Genomic DNA, 20,040 nt, shown 5'->3' with positions numbered 1-20,040 from the left:
TCCTTGACTACACTAACTATTCATGGAATAAATCTACAAGTTTTTACAGAAAGGAGAAACCTTAGAGCTCGGTGGAAAACCCCTTTACCCAGTACGGATAAACAGTGGCGTCACCAGGATTTCAAAACTGGTGGCGCTTAAGCCATCAGCACTGGTCAGGGGCGTCTCATTGAGTGATATGGGGGAGGCGGGGAGCTCCAAAAAATTAAGCTTTATAAAGTTGAAACATTGAGGCCCACTAACAAGGAGACATCCCGAAGTGTAACCCACCGAATTTGTTCAAACTCGGGGGATTGGTAGACCTTCGTGTAACTTGAAAAATCCTAAAGGGAATTTATTCAATGGGCAACCGTTTTGCGATGGCAACGAAAAATATTTTTGACAACAACAAATGGAAATTTTCCCATTGAAAATAACATGGGATTCTGACCGATTCCTAGGACCTCCCCTGTGAAAAAATTTAACAAATTTAAAAATTTCGAAAATGCCAAAAATTAATAAAAAAAAACATCAAAATTGATCAACTTTTGATCAATTTGAGGTCAAAATCCCATGTTATTTTTAATGGGAAAATTTAATATTTTGTGTTGTCAAAAACATTTATCGTTGCCATGGCAAAACGGTTGCCCCTTGAATAAATTCCCTTTAGGATTTTTCATGATACATGAAGGTCTACCAATCCCCCGAGTTTGAACAAAATCGGTGGGTTACACTTCGGGATGTCTCCTTGTAAGAAAAATTAAATTTTTGATACCCATTTTTAAGTTCGAAGAAACTTTTCGACAAGTGAATTGGAAAAATTGGGAATTTTAGGTGGCGCTTCAGAAATTTGACAGGTGGCTCAAGCGACGCCTAAAACACCTTAGCGACGCCACTGCGGATAAAACTTGCAAACTCAACGTGGAAGAAGTTGTTTCCATTTTTCACTCAGTGCCACAAGCTGGGATCGAATCCGGTGCCTCTTGCTGCGAGGGGAAAGTGCTAACCACTCCGCCACCCAACATTAAGCCTTAGTTATTAGCCTAGCTGAGGATCCTTCTCTACTATAAGAGATGTATTATATACTTTATTTACTTTTGGTTTTACGTAAATTATTTCTATTTTTAATCAATAAGGTTTTCAAATCTGCAGACGCCTTAGTCAACAAAGGAAACTAGACGCGTTTAAACCCGCGCTTAGCCTTAGGGGTGAACGTGGTATGTAATCAGTCTGTGCACAATGAAGCTACGTCTACATCGGCGGCTACAGTCGCACCTTAACCCGTCTATTCATATTTCTCGTTCGTTTGAAATATCCGGGGGAGCCTAAGAAGCCACGTGTTTCCAGCCAATAACATTAATTACTGTATACTCACAAGGAGACTACCCGAGGTGGTTATCACCGATTTTGTTGAAACTCGGGGGTTAGGTAGACCTTATAGTAGTATGAAAATTGCCAAAGGAAAAGTTGCAATGGGCTTTAGTTTTCCCATGACAATCGAAAATGTTTTTGATCTCTCAAAACGAAAAATCTCCATTTAAAAAAGCATGGCATTTTCTCGGTTTCGCAGGGTTCTTACTCACTTAAAAAATTTTAAAAAATTAAAGTTTCAAAACTTACCCAAAAAGATGAATTTGACCTATTTTGGGTAAAATTGATCAATTTTGGTTAAATTTTAACAACATTTGGGTAACCGAGAAAATATCATGCTTTTTTAAATGGAGAGTTCAAAAACATTTTCGGTTGCCATAGGAAAACTAAAGCACATTGCAACTTTTCCCTTTGGGAATTTTCATACTACCATGCCCTCGAGTTTCAACCAAATCCATAGTAATCACCTCGGGTAGTCTCCTTGTCAGTTGCAGGTTAAGAAATTAGCTGAGCACTAGCTATTTCGCGGAGAGCGACGTTTTTAAAACCAGTTTTCGCAGTACCTCGTGCAATGCCCTAAATTTGTAACAATCCGCGACGGGGGTCGGCCCGCAGAAAGGGGATAAAGTAGTTTCTCAGATTACACGCCGCGAACTTTCCCTCCAATGCGAAACTTTCTGTTTATGTCTATTTATTTTTGGTCGTATATACTACCACATGGTAAATCTTGGGCGAATTTTTTCAAACGCCGGTGTGGCCCTTTAAAGGGTCACAAAATCTTCGCAACTTCAGAAGCTATGGGGCGATTGGCGCTAAATACCTTAATACAAGTCGTGGCGCGTGTTATTGGACGTTTTTTTGATTTAGTTCATACTCCCTCAGCCTCGTAAGGGGAAAAACGTACGCCCCCCCCCTAGGCAGTCCGGATTTTGATTTCGATTACCGCCACTAGAGGACGCACGTCGCGCTAAACGAATGTACGATGACCGCGTAGTATTCCTCCGCGAGTTCGCCGGTCTGTTTTAAAATTTTCGGTTTTAGCAATGTCGAGCAATGAAATTAACGGTAATAATAAAATACATGACAAACGAAAAGAAAATCAAGCACTAAGACAATTCGTTGAACAATAACCACTTTCCACAATAATTCTAATTAAATTCCAATAAAAGCAAACTATAGGCCAAGGTGACAAAAACTCCGTCCGTTGCGACCGATATCGAAATCCGAATTTCCGCGAAATGACCACGTGTTTTATAAAGTTTCGTATTACCAAAAATTTGTCTCCTTCCGCGTTAAAAAATAGTGCTATTTCATCCCCCTGCCCCCCCCTGTCATCCCCTTACGAAGCTGATGGAACTAGAGGTCGGGGATGGTTAACTTTTATTCAATAGATAAAGCTCTCAAAATTATTCGTAAAACGTTTTGATCAAGTAATTTATATTCTGTATTATCCGATAAATTTTTTGATAAATTTGTAAAATTAAACGGAAAAAACGACGTTTTTTTCGATAAAAAGCTCAAATTTTCCGAATAATACATGTTTTTTAATCATTTTCCGAAATGTTAACCGTTAAATTTCTTTGTTTACATTTTTTTCCCGAAAAAAATCAATTTAATCATGTATAATGATTAACCGTCCCCGACCTCTAGATGGAACCCATTAAGATAGACTCGGTACGTACTCAGTAACTTAAATACGTTCTTGATTATATATTCTTCTGTCTTTATTGATTAGACACGTTTGGTTCCCCCATCGACTAACGTTATTTCTCGAAGGAATTTAGGGCGAAACTGTATGTCTATTGTTAGCTTGCCACAGAAATTTAATATTCCTAACGGATATAATTCAGGGGGTGTTTTACTGGTCGAAAAAATGTATGGGACGAATTTGCGTTTAATAATGCAGGGGCGAACATTTCCTCGTGGTTCCTGATTTCGTAATAATCAGGTCGGGCGATTATTGCGATTCTCTCTGGGGGTGTACGGGGTTGGGGGTCGATTTGGCCCCGAGGTATACTTGACAAAATATCGTTTCCTGACCACCGTTGGAATTAATTATTTATAAACGCTCGCGTTTTGGCGGTGTCTATAATTAATGAGATGAAGAAACGGGAGCTATAGTCGGTTGCAACTTAAGAAGGGGATCTATTCTAATAGATAAATCGGGCGTGCATTATCATAAGTAAAGTAATAGTTATAACTTATAAGTATATCACACTGAACGATTTCGGTGAATGATAAATTCAGTACGTAGTTTGAAATTTTGCTAACTTAAAAGTTTTCAATCAAAATTGTTTAGTTTTAAACTGAATTATTAGGCCTTTGTCAGCAAATTACGCAATTTATAATTGACAAATGGGTGGAAAATACAATTTCAATGTAGACTTTGCGGACATTTTAGTGACGTTATTAAATGAGTGCTTTTCATGGTATCGATAAATGTGGACGCATTTACTAAAATTACTCCGGAAAAAAATTGTGAAAAGTAAATGATAACATTTTTGTACTTCTATTTTTTTCGGAACCTCCTGGTGCCCCTTGTAGGCTTGGTGCCCTAGGCCCAGGCCTAGAGTAGGGTCTTCGAGCGGGTCCCAAAAGGCACAGTGGAAGGCCTCCTCCCGTTCCTCCCGTTCCACCCGTTCCACCCATTCCACCAGGAAGTATACAGTGGAAGGCCACCTCCCGTTCCACCCATTCCTCCCATTCCTCCCGTTCCACCCGTTCCACCCATTCCACCAGGAAGTATACAGTGGAAGGCCACCTCCCGTTCCACCCATTCCTCCCATTCCTCCCATTCCACCCGTTCCACCCGTTCCACCAGCAAGTATACAGTGGAAGGCCACCTCCCGTTCCACCCATTCCTCCCATTCCTCCCATTCCAACCGTCCCACCCATTCCACCAGGAAGTATACAGTGGAAGGCCACCTCCCGTTCCACCCATTCCTCCCGTTCCACCCATTCCACCCGTTCCTCCCATTCCTCCCATTCCTCCCATTCCTCCCATTCCTCCCATTCCTCCCGTTCCTCCCGTTCCTCCCGTTCCTCCCGTTCCACCCGTTCCACCCGTTCCACCCGTTCCACCCGTTCCACCCATTCCACCAGCAAGTATACAGTGGAAGGCCACCTCCCGTTCCACCCATTCCTCCCATTCCTCCCATTCCTCCCATTCCAACCGTTCCACCCGTCCCACCCATTCCACCAGGAAGTATACAGTGGAAGGCCACCTCCCGTTCCACCCATTCCTCCCGTTCCACCCATTCCTCCCGTTCCACCCGTTCCACCCGTTCCACCCGTTCCACCCGTTCCACCCGTTCCTCCCGTTCCACCCGTTCCACCCATTCCACCAGGAAGTATACAGTGGAAGGCCACCTCCAGTTCCACCCATTCCTCCCATTCCTCCCATTCCACCCGTTCCACCCATTCCACCAGGAAGTATACAGTGGAAGGCCACCTCCCGTTCCACCCATTCCTCCCATTCCTCCCGTTCCAACCGTTCCACCCGTTCCACCAGGAATTATACAGTGGAAGGCCACCTCCCGTTCCACCCATTCCTCCCATTCCTCCCATTCCACCCGTTCCACCCGTTCCACCAGGAAGTATACAGTGGAAGGCCACCTCCCGTTCCTCCCGTTCCTCCCGTTCCTCCCATTCCTCCCGTTCCTCCCGTTCCTCCCGTTCCTCCCATTCCTCCCATTCCTCCCATTCCTCCCATTCCTCCCATTCCTCCCATTCCTCCCATTCCTCCCATTCCTCCCATTCCTCCCATTCCTCCCATTCCTCCCGTTCCAACCGTTCCTCCCGTTCCAACCGTTCCACCCGTTCCAACCGTTCCACCCGTTCCACCCGTTCCAACCGTTCCACCCGTTCCACCCATTCCACCAGGAAGTATACAGTGGAAGGCCACCTCCCGTTCCTCCCATTCCTCCCATTCCTCCCATTCCTCCCGTTCCAACCGTTCCACCCATTCCACCAGGAAGTATACAGTGGAAGGCCACCTCCCGTTCCACCCATTCCTCCCATTCCACCCGTTCCACCCATTCCACCAGGAAGTATACAGTGGAAGGCCACCTCCCGTTCCACCCATTCCTCCCATTCCTCCCATTCCTCCCATTCCAACCGTTCCACCCGTTCCACCCATTCCACCAGGAAGTATACAGTGGAAGGCCACCTCCCGTTCCACCCATTCCTCCCATTCCACCCGTTCCAACCGTTCCACCCATTCCACCAGGAAGTATACAGTGGAAGGCCACCTCCCGTTCCACCCATTCCTCCCATTCCACCCGTTCCACCCATTCCACCAGGAAGTATACAGTGGAAGGCCACCTCCCGTTCCACCCATTCCTCCCATTCCTCCCATTCCTCCCATTCCAACCGTTCCACCCGTTCCACCCATTTCACCAGGGAGTATACAGTGGAAGGCCACCTCCCGCACCGCCCGCGAGTACAGTGGTAAATACTTAAGTGGTGAACAGCCAAAGCTATACGGTTGGGCGGTGAACGTGTAACGCTATAGAGAGTGGTGTATAAGAAAACGTAAAGACTGTACCCGCTAAAATGGAAGGTTTATAGAAGGTAGCAGCCTTTCTCTGTATTATTGATAGAAGGTCCCCACCTGCAGAAAGAAGAGTTTTCATCCTGATTGAATATTTATATAAAATAATTCTTATATTTAAAACATTTAGCGTAACAATATTTTTTTTTGTATATTTGGAAATAACATTTTATTCTCTCTGAAATCGCACGTGTGATGTTAGTTGATTGACATGTTTTCGAATAATGAGAAAACATTTCCCCGTTTTTAGAGATTCTGTCATTCACGTTACCCATAGTACGTATAAGTAGAAGTTTTCTCGATGAATATTTTCTCACCCGGGCGATAAAGTTTATTTTAATATAATTTATTCATAAATATTTTTGAAGTGCAAACAAGAATAGTAACCTAAGCCTACACACAAGAAACATCTTTACTCTACTTTAAATCCAATAAAATCTATTTCCGATATGTAAATAGGTGGAAACATATCGCAAAAAATCTCTTTTTCTACTTTTAATATGGTAAAATACAAAGTATAAAAATACGACAAAAACCCTAAACTGGACCTATTAGCTTTATTGTAATGTTAAACTCCAATGGATATTCCCTTAAAAATAAAAAATAAAACTTGCGGTCCAGTTTTGGGTGCTCCTTCAAGTACTACATACGCACTTAATGATATTAAAATGAAGTTTAAAAATATTTCCATTCTACGTCAACTGCTTTAACAGCCACTTTAGTAATTATACACTTAATGATACTTAAATGGAGTTAAAAAATATTTACATTATGCAGTAACGTATGACGATATTAGTAACCGTATAAGCTACTCCTTCAATATTTAAATAATTAAAATTTTTCTACATATATTTGTATATTGAAAATCTATTTTAACGTATTGAACGTAGAGTTTGAGGGTTTTGTAGTATTTACTACCTATATTTGCATTTCAGAAATCTATTTTAACATAATGAACACCAAGAAAAGAGATTTTTGTAGTATTGTTCCTCCTATATTTACATATTGGAACGTCATTTAACGTACTAAAGGTAAAATATAGAGATTTTGTAGTATTTTTCTACCTATATTAGCATTTCGGAAATATATTTTAACGTATTGAATGTAGAGTATAGAGAATGTTTTAGTATTTTTCTTCCTACGTGACTACAACGGAAACGTCTGTGTTATTCTCTTTATTAATCAAGCTGACTCTGAACATATGTTTTACTCTTAATTCGACGACGTTTTAACATACACCATTTCAATACATTCTTAACTTATTCCATACGCTATTTAAAATATTACTTGTATACAATCACAAAACTAAATATGTATTGAAATAATACTCAACTGCTCATGTTTCTCACTTCGTAAAACTCATTTTTATATCTGCTTATGGAAGAGATGATTTTATATAATGATTTTTGAGGCACCAGTTTAAAATCATTAACAATAAGGTCAACGTTAAAATAATTAGTAATAGACGAAATTTAATGAAATTAACATTACGCTATTTCTTAAGTACTAACAATTTTTAGAACTAAGGATGTTTTTAAATGATTGTGTACCTTCCTATAATTTGCACGAAGTGAGAAACATGAGCAGTTGAGTATTATTTCAACACATATTTAGTCTTGTGATTGTATACAAGTAATATTTTTTGGGTTATTATCTTTCAAAGAACCACTCCTGACTATACATGCTATATACTAGGTGGGGTGGCAGAGTGGTTAGCACTTTCGCCTCGCAGCAAGAGAAGCCGGGTTCGATCCCAGCTTGTGGCACTGGTTGAAAACTCGGAACCAATCCTTCTGCGTTGAGTTTGCAAGTTCTCTCCCCACTGGTTTAAGGGGTTTTCCTCGAGCTCTTCGGTTTCCCCTTCCATAAAAACTTGTATAGGTTAACGGTAATAGTTAGTGTAGGGAACTGTTGGCTCGATCACGTGCAGGGCTTGCCACCACCCTCCTACGCATTGTGAATTCTGCCTAGGATTCAGTAAAAGGTGAACTGGTCACAGCCGAGGATGCCCCCTATGAAGATTAAATTGAACCTAGTACACATTATAGATGATATAACATGAATCTTTTGCAAGTGTTGATACTTTTTTGGGCTTGGTATTACAAAAGGTAAAAATAAAATTCGGAAGCATTTATTGAACCATGTGTCTCTTAATGTATTTTCCAAGAATGGTGGATTACAAAACTTCAATACTGAAGGGTATAAGGTTTTTTCCAGTTATTTTATAGATTTAACAAACATTACAGGTGAAACTAAAAAGTTCAATGCCTCTATTTACACGTAATTATTTTCAATTTAATATTATATCAATTTAATCGTATAAGTTCGGAAACATGTCAATTTTAACTGTTTTTAATAAAATTAAAAATACCATGAAGTATCAGTCATGCTTTAACCAACTATAAAATTATATCAATTTACTACTCAAAATTAAGGGTTGAAAATATATACATAAGTTAGCAGTCTGTCATGGCCTAAACGGGACCACAAATGCCATGTAGCTCTTAACTTGGTTTTGCGACTGATATCAACGCTTACAGCGACTGCTTCCAGAGCTAGATCCTTTATTCTTAAAGATTATAATTCAGAAAATATTCGAGCATTATTTATCACACATCGTTAAATACGTAGCAATAATTTCTAAAAGATTTAAACCATTTTTTGTATGATATCAAAAATATAAAATTTCAAAAGTGTTGAATTTCAAGAAAATAGTTTTTGATTTATCAAATAAAAACAAGGAAATTACCCCTTTTTTTAAGAGCTTATTTTAAAGCTCTTTGTTAGAGCTATCTAATAGTGTTTTTATATTTTGTGTTTTCACTCGCCCACATGACCCTTTAACCCCTCGAATGAGACCCCCCAAAAATAAAAATGTACAATCTGTCATCCAATAACCTGGTATCAATTCCAGTTAGGACTATATAAACTCCACCATTGAATTGGCCTTGCCAAACTCTGTCAGATTGTGTTATTTTGTTAAAATAAAACATATTTCTAAAAAGTTATTAAACTTAAAGCGAAGGGGTACTGAAATCAAGGTACGATATACCAAAAAATGTGGGGTTTCGGTTAAACTGTGTTTATTCAAAAACTTCTTAATATTTTAAGCTAAAACCTTGGATATCACGGTTTTTTAGACAAATCTATCGGTGTTTAAAAATTAAAAAAAATCGATTGACCCATGGTGACATGACTGGTCGAAATCGTATGGAATGACCCTTGTGATGTTGGCTAAAGAGCCACTTCGGTATATAGACACTTAATGATATTAAATGGAGTTTATAATTAATTTGATTCTCTTTAACAAAACATTTGTGCCGTAGTAGAGAGAAGGGTCTTTCAGACGACCTAAATTTCTGAACTTTTTATATTCATTATGTTTTGTTACTTATAACCATACGGATTTCAATACATTTGAAGAAGCGAGTAAAATAGTGGAAGAGTATAATGTGACGTGGCTAGATATGCAAGAAATAAGAAAGCATTTGGAAGAAATGGAAAAGCATATTGAAGAGTGGAAATTTCAGCTAGATGAAGAGAAATGGTACTGAGAAATAAAGTTAAAGATATAAAAACAGATATAATTGGATTGAAAATATTGCAAGATAGTTGGAAGAGAGCAGAAAACTAGAAAGAAAATGATGTACAAATGTACAAATTTACAATATTTAAAATTTTTCCGAATGCACTTCTTCTAGGGCAGCAGTTCCCATTTAATATTGGAATATTTATAGTAATAAAAGGTAACTATTCTGGAAAATAAAAGATTTTTTATTAAAACATTTCTTAATTTCTTTATTGTCTTAAAATATTTACAATATTTATTTTGTTTAACGTCTTTCATTTTTATAAATGTAATTGCTTGACTTAAATAAAGCGTGAAAATTATTAGTTTCAAAATGATATTTAGAAATCTTATCCACACTAATTTTATTTTATTTATAGTATCTTTCTGACTATATTTATGTATAAGAATTGTATTTTACCGTATTTAAAATATAGGTAAGTTGTTTTTGTCGTATTTTTATACTTATATTTACATATTGGATTTGTATTTTACCATATTAAAAGTAGAAAAAGAGATTTTTTGCGATATGTTTCCACCTATTTACATATCGGAAATAGATTTTATTGGATTTAAAGTAGAGTAAAGATGTTTCTTGTGTGTAGGCTTAGGTTACTATTCTTGTTTGCACTTCAAAAATATTTATGAATAAATTATATTAAAATAAACTTTATCGCCCGGGTGAGAAAATATTCATCGAGAAAACTTCTACTTATACGTACTATGGGTAACGTGAATGACAGAATCTCTAAAAACGGGGAAATGTTTTCTCATTATTCGAAAACATGTCAATCAACTAACATCACACGTGCGATTTCAGAGAGAATAAAATGTTATTTCCAAATATACAAAAAAAAAATTGTTACGCTAAATGTTTTAAATATAAGAATTATTTTATATAAATATTCAATCAGGATGAAAACTCTTCTTTCTGCAGGTGGGGACCTTCTATCAATAATACAGAGAAAGGCTGCTACCTTCTATAAACCTTTCATTTTAGCGGGTACAGTCTTTACGTTTTCTTATACACCACTCTCTATAGAGTTACACGTTCACCGCCCAACCGTATAGCTTTGGCTGTTCACCACTTAAGTATTTACCACTGTACTCGCGGGCGGTGCGGGAGGTGGCCTTCCACTGTATACTCCCTGGTGGAATGGGTGGAACGGGTGGAACGGGTGGAACGGAAGGAGGCCTTCCACTGTGCCTTTTGGGACCCGCTCGTTATCCATCATAAACTTTCATCATAAGTAACATCACAACATAAGTATGACACTATTTATCGATCATAAACTATCATCATAAGTAACATCACAACCATAAGTATGACACTATTTATCCATCATAAACTATCATCATAAGTAACATCACAACCATAAGTATGACACTATTTATCCATCATAAAATATCATCATAAGTAACATCACAACCATAAGTATGACACTATTTATCCATCATAAAATATCATCATAAGTAACATCACAACCATAAGTATGACACTATTTATCCATCATAAACTATCATCATAAGTAACATCACAACATAAGTATGACACTATTTATCCATCATAAACTTTCATCATAAGTAACATCACAACATAAGTATGACACTATTTATCCATCATAAACTATCATCATAAGTAACATCACAACCATAAGTATGACACTATTTATCCATCATAAACTTTCATCATAAGTAACATCACAACATAAGTATGACACTATTTATCCATCATAAACTATCATCATAAGTAACATCACAACCATAAGTATGACACTATTTATCCATCATAAACTATCATCATAAGTAACATCACAACCATAAGTATGACACTATTTATCCATCATAAAATATCATCATAAGTAACATCACAACCATAAGTATGACACTATTTATCCATCATAAACTATCATCATAAGTAACATCACAACATAAGTATGACACTATTTATCCATCATAAACTTTCATCATAAGTAACATCACAACATAAGTATGACACTATTTATCCATCATAAACTATCATCATAAGTAACATCACAACCATAAGTATGACACTATTTATCCATCATAAACTATCATCATAAGTAACATCACAACATAAGTATGACACTATTTATCCATCATAAACTTTCATCATAAGTAACATCACAACATAAGTATGACACTATTTATCCATCATAAACTTTCATCATAAGTAACATCACAACATAAGTATGACACTATTTATCCATCATAAACTATCATCATAAGTAACATCACAACCATAAGTATGACACTATTTATCCATCATAAACTATCATCATAAGTAACATCACAACCATAAGTATGACACTTCTTTTTGTTTTAATGCTAATTATCTGTCCGATCCTCTTTTCGATATTGACACTCTTGCCCAGCTCCGACTTGAACTTTTACCCGAACTGATTATGTTATCGTCGTTGGTAGTAGCATAAGTAACATTATAACGTAAGTATGACACTGAACGATTCCGGTTAATGATAGTGATTCCGTAATCGGAAGTCGCGTAACCGGAACCTCTCTGAAATCTATTAATTTCCTAAAATACAAGCCAAAGATGAGGCTATTCGTAGCTTGCTGGTGTCAGTTGCCAAAATTTAAACTACGCACGAAGCCTATACTGACTTGTGAGTATAATGAACTGTTGTCTAGCGTGAAGGACTGGCCACCACACTCCTACGCATTGTAACCCGGTCACCTGAACGAATGGCAGTTAAGGTCGCTAGATGACTTTGGCCAAAAGTAGTGGCTTGTGTATTTGCCTAGCTGATTTTTATTGTTATTGTGTTACTTTTGCTATCATTAAATAAATTAACGTCAGTAAAATAGGAGTGTCATCTTTAGAGAAATAATGTTACTTATGAATAAAAAAAAATACAGCGTATTATCATAAGTCACCTTTAATGTCATCAAGTAATCTGTCTATTTTATTGGAGTATAAAGTTCCATATTTAGGGAATTGAAAAAAAAAGCATAAAAACGTATTTTCTTAAATTATCTTATCGAAATATAGGCAAACGTTGCAAAATTCATATTAAAACGCAAGTATCATTATTTTTTTAAGTCAAATTTACGAATAATGACGAGGAAAAACTAATAGCGTCTGCTTTAGCCGCCACCTATCTAAGTTTCAATAGCGAACCAAAAGGGGCGTAGCGATAGTTATCGGTCGTGAATAATGTTTTTACTTTGCATTGTAAATTATGGCGTATTTTTATCGGGCTCCATTAAGTTTATCAATTGCCGTATTCGCCTAGCTAGCCAACGAAGCCTACTGCAATCGATACTCAAATGATTCACTTTATAAACCTTTTTCCCTAATTTTAATTATTCAAAATTTAGAAACGGTGCGATGGTTAGCGTCGACCCAAAAAAAATCTTTCTACGTGCCAAAGTTGTGTCACTAAGACTAAACCTTAATATATGTTGCAAAAGTGTCTGCTTATAGAAACAGGTGGCGCTAACACCATTGGATAAATTTTAAACTTAAGCCTAATTCTCCTACTTAAATAAATTGCGTCCCGTGAATCCCAGATTGAATTGTATCTGTAGTTCATATTATACCTCATTGCTTATAGGCCTAAAACATTTTTTATATTTGACGCAAAAAAATTCGCTTAGGCCTAAGACATTTTTTTCTCCTTGGTGCAAAAAATTTTCGATTAGACATAAGACATTTTTTTCTCCTTGGTGCAAAAAAAATTTCGATTAGACATAAGACATTTTTTTCTCCTTGGTGCAAAAAAATTTTCGATTAGACATAAGACATTTTTTCTCCTTGGTGCAAAAAATTTTCGATTAGACATAAGACATTTTTTCTCCTTGGTACAAAAAATTTTCGATTAGACATAAGACATTTTTTTCTCCTTGGTGCAAAAAATTTTCGATTAGACATAAGACATTTTTTTCTCCTTGGTGCAAAAAATTTTCGATTAGACATAAGACATTTTTTCTCCTTGACGCAAAAAAAAATTCGCTTAGGCCCGTTTTCATGACGGCGATTTTTCTCGCGATTTTCGGAAGCGAGAGCGCGGAAAAAATTCAGCGATATCGCGGGCGATTTTTTCGTGCTTGCGAATCGCTACAAGTTAGGAAATCGCGATAGCGTTCCGTTTTCATTACGGCGATATTTTGTTGCGAGAACATCCGAAAAGCGTTTTTTGCCTTTTTTAAAATGGCGGCCTTTAAAGGGAATATAACCTGCAAAGCAATCTTTATGGAAGACCCCTTCAATTTTTCAAATGTCCCTGTACAGTGGCGCCAAACATTTTTAAAGCCAAAGGCATGAGCGGCCAGAGCTGCAAGCGTTGGTGTTCCACACCAAATACCTGAGGTTATATTCCCTTTAACTGGAGGAGAAGATTGCTCAAATTGCTCTTGAAGAAAAACTTTTATTTCTTCGAATAAGTTATTATCTAACTTTTATTAAGAAAATAAACTATGCACCTAAAAGCTGGTTGAAAAATCTTATTTGGGAAGGGGATTATGAAACATTGGTAAGTTAAACAAATTTAATACAAAGACAATTTGCCATGCTAAAATTTTAATGCTTTTTAAAACATGATGCTTCCATGTTCAAAACATACATCAATTGTTGGTCCAAAAATAAACAAAAAGTTATTAGTGATCCAATTCCACCAGGTTTAATGTTGGCTCTGACTTTAAGGTAAATATTAATCAAGTTCATTTAAGACGAGGAAACAGTTCGTTAAAAAGCTAAAATAAGTATCTTGCCACTGGGATCTGTTTGTCGACCCTAGTTCATCATCTATGCAATTATTAATTATTTTGACAATGTCATTTTGACATTTTCTTTTCTCGGCTGATGGGACATTATCCATAAGCTCAGTGACATACATACAGGTTTGTGGTAGGGGTGTGCGAGCACTCGCTTAAATCGAGTACTCGAATCGAAACTCGATAAGCCTTGTCCAGAAACTCGCTGAACTTTCGAGTTTAAAATTGGTTCAAGGTTAAACTCGATAAAGACTCGTTAAGCAGTTTTCGTATTAACGAGTTTCAGGGCTATGCGAGCACTCGTATTAACCGAGTACTCGATAAAAAATGGAAAAAACTCGCCCAGCTTTCGTTCTTCTTATCGAGTTTCAAAAATATTACGTCATAGCTCTCCACCAATTAGGGCTCTTAAAAAACATTCGACGTCATACTTTATCAGCTACTTTTTTTCATTGGATCATGTGACAGATTTCTAATTTTAAATTGTCATGTGATGTTTAAAACAGCTAGCATTGGCTGTGTTGTTTTATTTACTTAGAACCATTGTGTGATAATAAATATTATGCAAATTATTTTTACGAATATTAGATCTTAGTTATCTAATTAACTCTTTTAATATATTAAAACTCCCAAATGTAATGGTTCAATAGAAACTTGTTAAGAATTTTAAGACTCGTTAAGGGCTCGAAGCTTAGAAAAGGTGATATTTTAAAACTCGTAAACTCGCTAGGTTTTTCAAACTCGAACTCGATAAGAAAATTTATAAAAACTCGAACTCGACTCGGTAGTCAAAAATTTATACTGGCACACCCCTAGTTTGTGGCTCGTTTTTACATGCATTTATTTCTCTAAAAATATAAATTAATATTATATTATTACTTGTCAAAGACAGCCTGTATCTCAGCTTTGTTTTTATTATTTTTTGGAGGTTTATATTTATACAGGTTTGTTTTTTAAATTGGAACTTTGAGAACTATTAACTTCTTTATTTTGGCTGACATCAAGTTCAGTAATCATAAATTCTTGGTTACCAATAGGAATAACCTTAAACAGAAAAATTAATTAAGAACAACCCTACAGAAAATTTAATAATTTTAAGGTTTTAACAAAAACATCCCATATCAAAATATACAAGAAAAAAATAAACCCCTAAAGTAAAATTAAAATAGATATAATAAATATATCCTCAAAACCAATTATGTAGCCACACTGAATGTAGGGTCGGGGTAACAAGGCCCAAGAGGCTTAAAATGTGAATACACTATGTTAAAAACCCACGTCAGAGCCTCACCACAAGCTTAGACTATAATGTATAGGTAAAAATAAGGAACGAACTCACAGCTGGAATGATTAACATGACATCCCTTGATACTGGGTGGAAAACTGTAAATAATACAATCTTTGATATTACATGAATAATAAATGCACAATATAAATCATTATTATTTATTACTTCTGGCTCCATTATTGTAGAAACTGATTCATCAATATTTTCATTCCCATCGCAGGTATCTTCGCAAATATAATTGGAAGATGTTATGAACATTAACAGCATATTAATTTTAACTTATTAAAGCGGAGGAGCATACCGGGGGCCCCAACGGGTGGAATTAGAGAAACGCTAAATATAATCTCGACATATTCATTCTCCCTGAGTATAAAGAAATACATTCTTGGTTTAATCTTTTAAAAAAAACAAGTCAAAATAGATAAAAAATTAAATAAAATTTGAATACATTTGTATTGCATGTTTAATCTTAAAAAAAAAACAAGTTTTTTTTAAGATTCATACATTAAGATGTTAAAGTAGTAGGTTTATTGCAGTTGGTGTTCTGGTTAACATGAAATGGGTTAGAAGTTCGAAGAATCGTATGATGTCGTTTTTATATCTTTTTGGGATAAATAGATTTGGGTGAAATGGACTTGGGAGAAATGGGTTTGGGTCAAATGGAATTGGGTGAAGAGTAGTTTGGGAAAAATGATTTTGGGTGAAATGGGACTAAATCGCTATTTCTTCACAAATTAAGTTGACAGGTATTAAAGTAGATGGCGCCATCTTTTCTAAGCTCGAAGCCTATTGCACGTCCATGCTCTATGTATTAATAATTCTTGGGGCATCACGGAATGGGTTTTTATTTTATTTAGATTTTTATTTAGCTAGTGGACAGTAAATTAAGAGGACAGGTTTTCGATAGCCTTCCACAGTGCATTTTATTTCTCCCCGCGTATCAATCAGCTCGAGAGACTCGCAACTGAAGTTCTTGGTACATTTCGAATTAATGGCATTAAAAGTCCCCTGATGACTTGGGTATTAGCCTAGCTGATTATTATTATTAATTGCTCAATAGCTCGAAAAATCAGTTCAATGATATTTTTTCTTAATTGACATACAAATTATATTTAGTTACTTATGGTATAATTAAACACATTCTCGTTTTAATCATGGACAGTAAATTAAGAGGACAAGTTCCACAGTGCATTTTATTTATCCCCGCGTATCAATCAGCTCTAGAGACTCCGAGGGAGTCTTGCAAGATCGTTTGTACCACGTGATCTTAAAATTTCAAAATGGCAATCTAATGCGGTTGATATTGTTACGTAATTTTTTGCGCTTTATTTTTTAGTAATTTTTAATTTTGGTTTTTTAATTCAATAAAAACTATCAACTGATATTTAGTATATCATATTTAATCTATAAAAACGTGAAAAAATACCTTTTGGCGTAAAAATGTACTTCGTGTTTATCTTTTTTCGTTTTTCGAACAGTATCGTCCACTCTTAGCGATACTTGTTTTTTTCAAATAACCTTGTGCGACTTCCTTAGTGTGATTGGTTTACGGGGCTTAAAACCAGGCTTGTTACCGATTCTCTAAAATCTACTATCCATGTTTAATCCCAGGGCAAAAGTGTTATTTTATATTCTTCGAAAGACTTTATTATTTGTAGACGAATACATAAATGAAATAAATGAATCACATTCGTTTTCATAAGAAAAACAGAGAATGACGCTTGTAGCAGGGGCCTCCGTAAAAGTTGAGGAAAATTAATATCTCAGCAGGTGCTTTTCAAAACCTATTTTTTCGCCCAATTTTAAAAATCGCACTTTTGAGGATCGCTATTGCAAATGTCTTAATTTAAAGTATATTTTGTCGTCTGAGCGTCAATTTATGTAATAATAAGATTAAGCAAATGTTAAAATTTTGTTTTAGGTTATTACAGTTGGTTTTTAAATATTTCCTTAACATTTTTGTAGCAGATTTTAATAGAGATACTGCTATTACTTTTAATAACACGTGTAATCATTTATTTAATGTACTGACCTAACACGTTGAATACATAGTGTAACCAACTGTACAAATATATATATTTTTAGGTTATAAAAATGAGTAAAATGAGTAAAAAATACGCTTACAGTTAAAAAATATATAAAATTTATTATTTAAAATAGTTTTAAAAACTCGAATATGAAGAGCTTTCTAGCACCAAATCACAGTGAGAGACTGGTTTTTACTAGGGCGAAAACGCCACAACGGTGACAGTCGACGCAAAAATATTGCATTAGGCCTAACGGGAATTTTTCGCGTCGACGTTCACCGTCGTGGCGTTTTCGCCCTAATGAAAACCAACCTTAAGGCGTAAATAACCGTTCAAACTTGACATTAACACTGTGTTTTTAGGGAAGGAGAAACCGATCGAAGGACATTTGGATAAGTTTCAAGTTGTTTCTCATCAAAACGCGTTACAAAATATTTCGTGTCATCAAAGATAAATGGCTTATCGATGATGATTCGGCGTCCGTTACAAATCGCACCTGGACGAAGACAAATGGACTTATTGTCTTACAAGATCATCTTGGGAGACAGTCGGGTATAAAAGGAGCGGAGCCGCCTCTCAACTCTTCACCTTGTTCACCAACACTCGGTAACGATGGCAATGTTCTTCGTGGTACTCGTTGCTCTCTGGGCTCCTTCCTTGGCTATCCGTTGCGGCAATGACGGCAACTTTCCCGATCCAGCCGACTGCGCTAAGTACTTCCAGTGCGCCGGTGGTCACGACTACGCCATGAAATGTCCTCCTGGATTGGTCTTTAACCCCGCCACCCAAAATTGCGATTGGCCCGCGAATGTCAACTGCAACGCTCAACCAACCCAGCCTCAGCCAACTCAGGCCACTACAACCAGCGCTCCTCTGCCAACTCCACCATCACCAGGTCCAGGACCCAATCCAAACCCAGGACCCGGTAATTAAATTTCATTGTGTTTCTTTCCCACCAATTTTCACTCCAGAATCAGTTTTGTGTTGATTCTAATCTCGGAATTAGTACCAACGTTACGACTTAGGACCCGTTGCAAAAGTGTACTTTGCTAGAATCGCACATGTTAAATTCTATGGGCTAGCACTTTGGCTAGGGCTTTTGCAACTGGCCCTTAATGTTTCTTTCAAAAATGGCTCTTACGTTATTACTTTTTGAAGTGCAATTTTTTCTAAAGAAACGTTACCCTTTTACTGTAATTCCAGCTGGTAAGTTCAAGATTGTCTGCTACTTCCCCAACTGGGCCGGTTACCGTAAGGAAGGAGGCAAGTACACCCCAGACACCATCGACCCTAGCTTGTGTACCCACGTCAACTACGCTTTCGCCGTCTTGGACGGAGCTACATCTAAGATCAAGGCCTTCGACAGCTGGGCTGACATCGACCTTGGTTTCTATCAGGTAGGTAATCTACTTGGCCCACCAAGTCAGGATACATCCAAAATGAGCTTGCAATCTCAAACCACCGACGATTTGTTATTCAGAAATCCATCGATCTCAAGAAACGCAACCCAAGTGTCAAGGTCTTGTTGGCCATTGGCGGTTGGACCGACAGCGCCGGCAACAAGTACTCTCAAATGGTCGCTGATGCTGGTAAGAGGAAGACCTTCAACGAAGATGTCGTTGTTTTCCTGAAGAAGTACGGATTCGACGGTTTGGACATCGATTGGGAATACCCCGCTTGCCCACAAGGAGGTTGCGGTGCTAGTCCCGCCGATAAGGCCAATTTCGCAACCTGGGTTACCGTAAGTGACACTGCCTCTACCCACCTTCGCTACTTTTAAGAAACTACTCTCTTAACGAAATGTTATATAGGAATTGAGAGCCATCTTCGACAAACAATCCCCACGTTTGGAACTCTCCTGCGCCGTCTCCGCCAGCAAGAACGTCATTGATCAAGCTTACGATGTCCCCAAGGTCGCCGCGTAAGACTCGACTAGATTTCAAACGCGTTTAAATATCGCGTACTAAGGTGATTATTTTCCCTCCAGCGCCATGGACCACATCAACGTCATGGCTTACGATTACCACGGAGCTTGGGAAAGCACCACCGGCCAGAACGCTCCATTCAAATCCAGGGCTGGTGAAGACCCCGCTCTCAATGTTGAATACAGCATGAAATACTGGAACCAGAAGGGAGCCGCTGCTAACAAGTTGGTTATGGGTGTCCCCGCTTACGGAAAGAGTTTCACTTTGGCCAATCCATCCCAAAACGGATTCGGATCTCCAGGACGTGGAGCTGGACAAGCCGGACCTTTCACCGGTGAAGGTGGACTTTTGGCCTACTACGAAGTAATAATTTAAATTGCTTTTTTCCTTGGTTTATCCTTTCCATAAAAACTTGTTAATGTTAACGGTAATAGTAAGTGTAGGGAGCTGTTTGCCAGTAGCGGACAGTGACCAAAATATTGGTCGCCATTAGACCCTAAGACCCAGGCACCAACCTAGAAGTATAAGACTATTATTTAGATTGAATAATGTATAATATTTACCAGGGCCCACTT

At 37.4% G+C, this 20,040-nt stretch overlaps 1 protein-coding gene across 2 annotated transcripts in view; it reads left to right on the top strand.

Moving 5' to 3' along the window:
* The window catches only part of LOC149943949 (chitinase-3-like protein 1), a 66,169-nt gene that overhangs the window by 45,500 nt on the left and 629 nt on the right, over window positions 1-20,040 (top strand). For both annotated transcript variants that reach the window (XM_090175062.1, XM_090175063.1), the window contains exons 2-6: window positions 17,903-18,465; window positions 18,744-18,937; window positions 19,021-19,281; window positions 19,352-19,461; window positions 19,528-19,828. In XM_090175062.1, the coding sequence (XP_090031188.1) occupies window positions 18,153-18,465; window positions 18,744-18,937; window positions 19,021-19,281; window positions 19,352-19,461; window positions 19,528-19,828 (1,179 nt within the window). In that variant the 5' untranslated portion in view covers window positions 17,903-18,152. The remainder of the gene's footprint in view (window positions 1-17,902; window positions 18,466-18,743; window positions 18,938-19,020; window positions 19,282-19,351; window positions 19,462-19,527; window positions 19,829-20,040) is intronic.

This window comes from Leiobunum rupestre, chromosome 5, assembly GCF_980474605.1.
Source record: "Leiobunum rupestre chromosome 5, qqLeiRupe1.1.hap1, whole genome shotgun sequence".
Lineage (NCBI taxonomy): Eukaryota > Metazoa > Arthropoda > Arachnida > Opiliones > Sclerosomatidae > Leiobunum > Leiobunum rupestre.
Note: the sequence above shows the minus strand (reverse complement) of the source record. Positions and strands in the feature narration are given on the sequence as shown.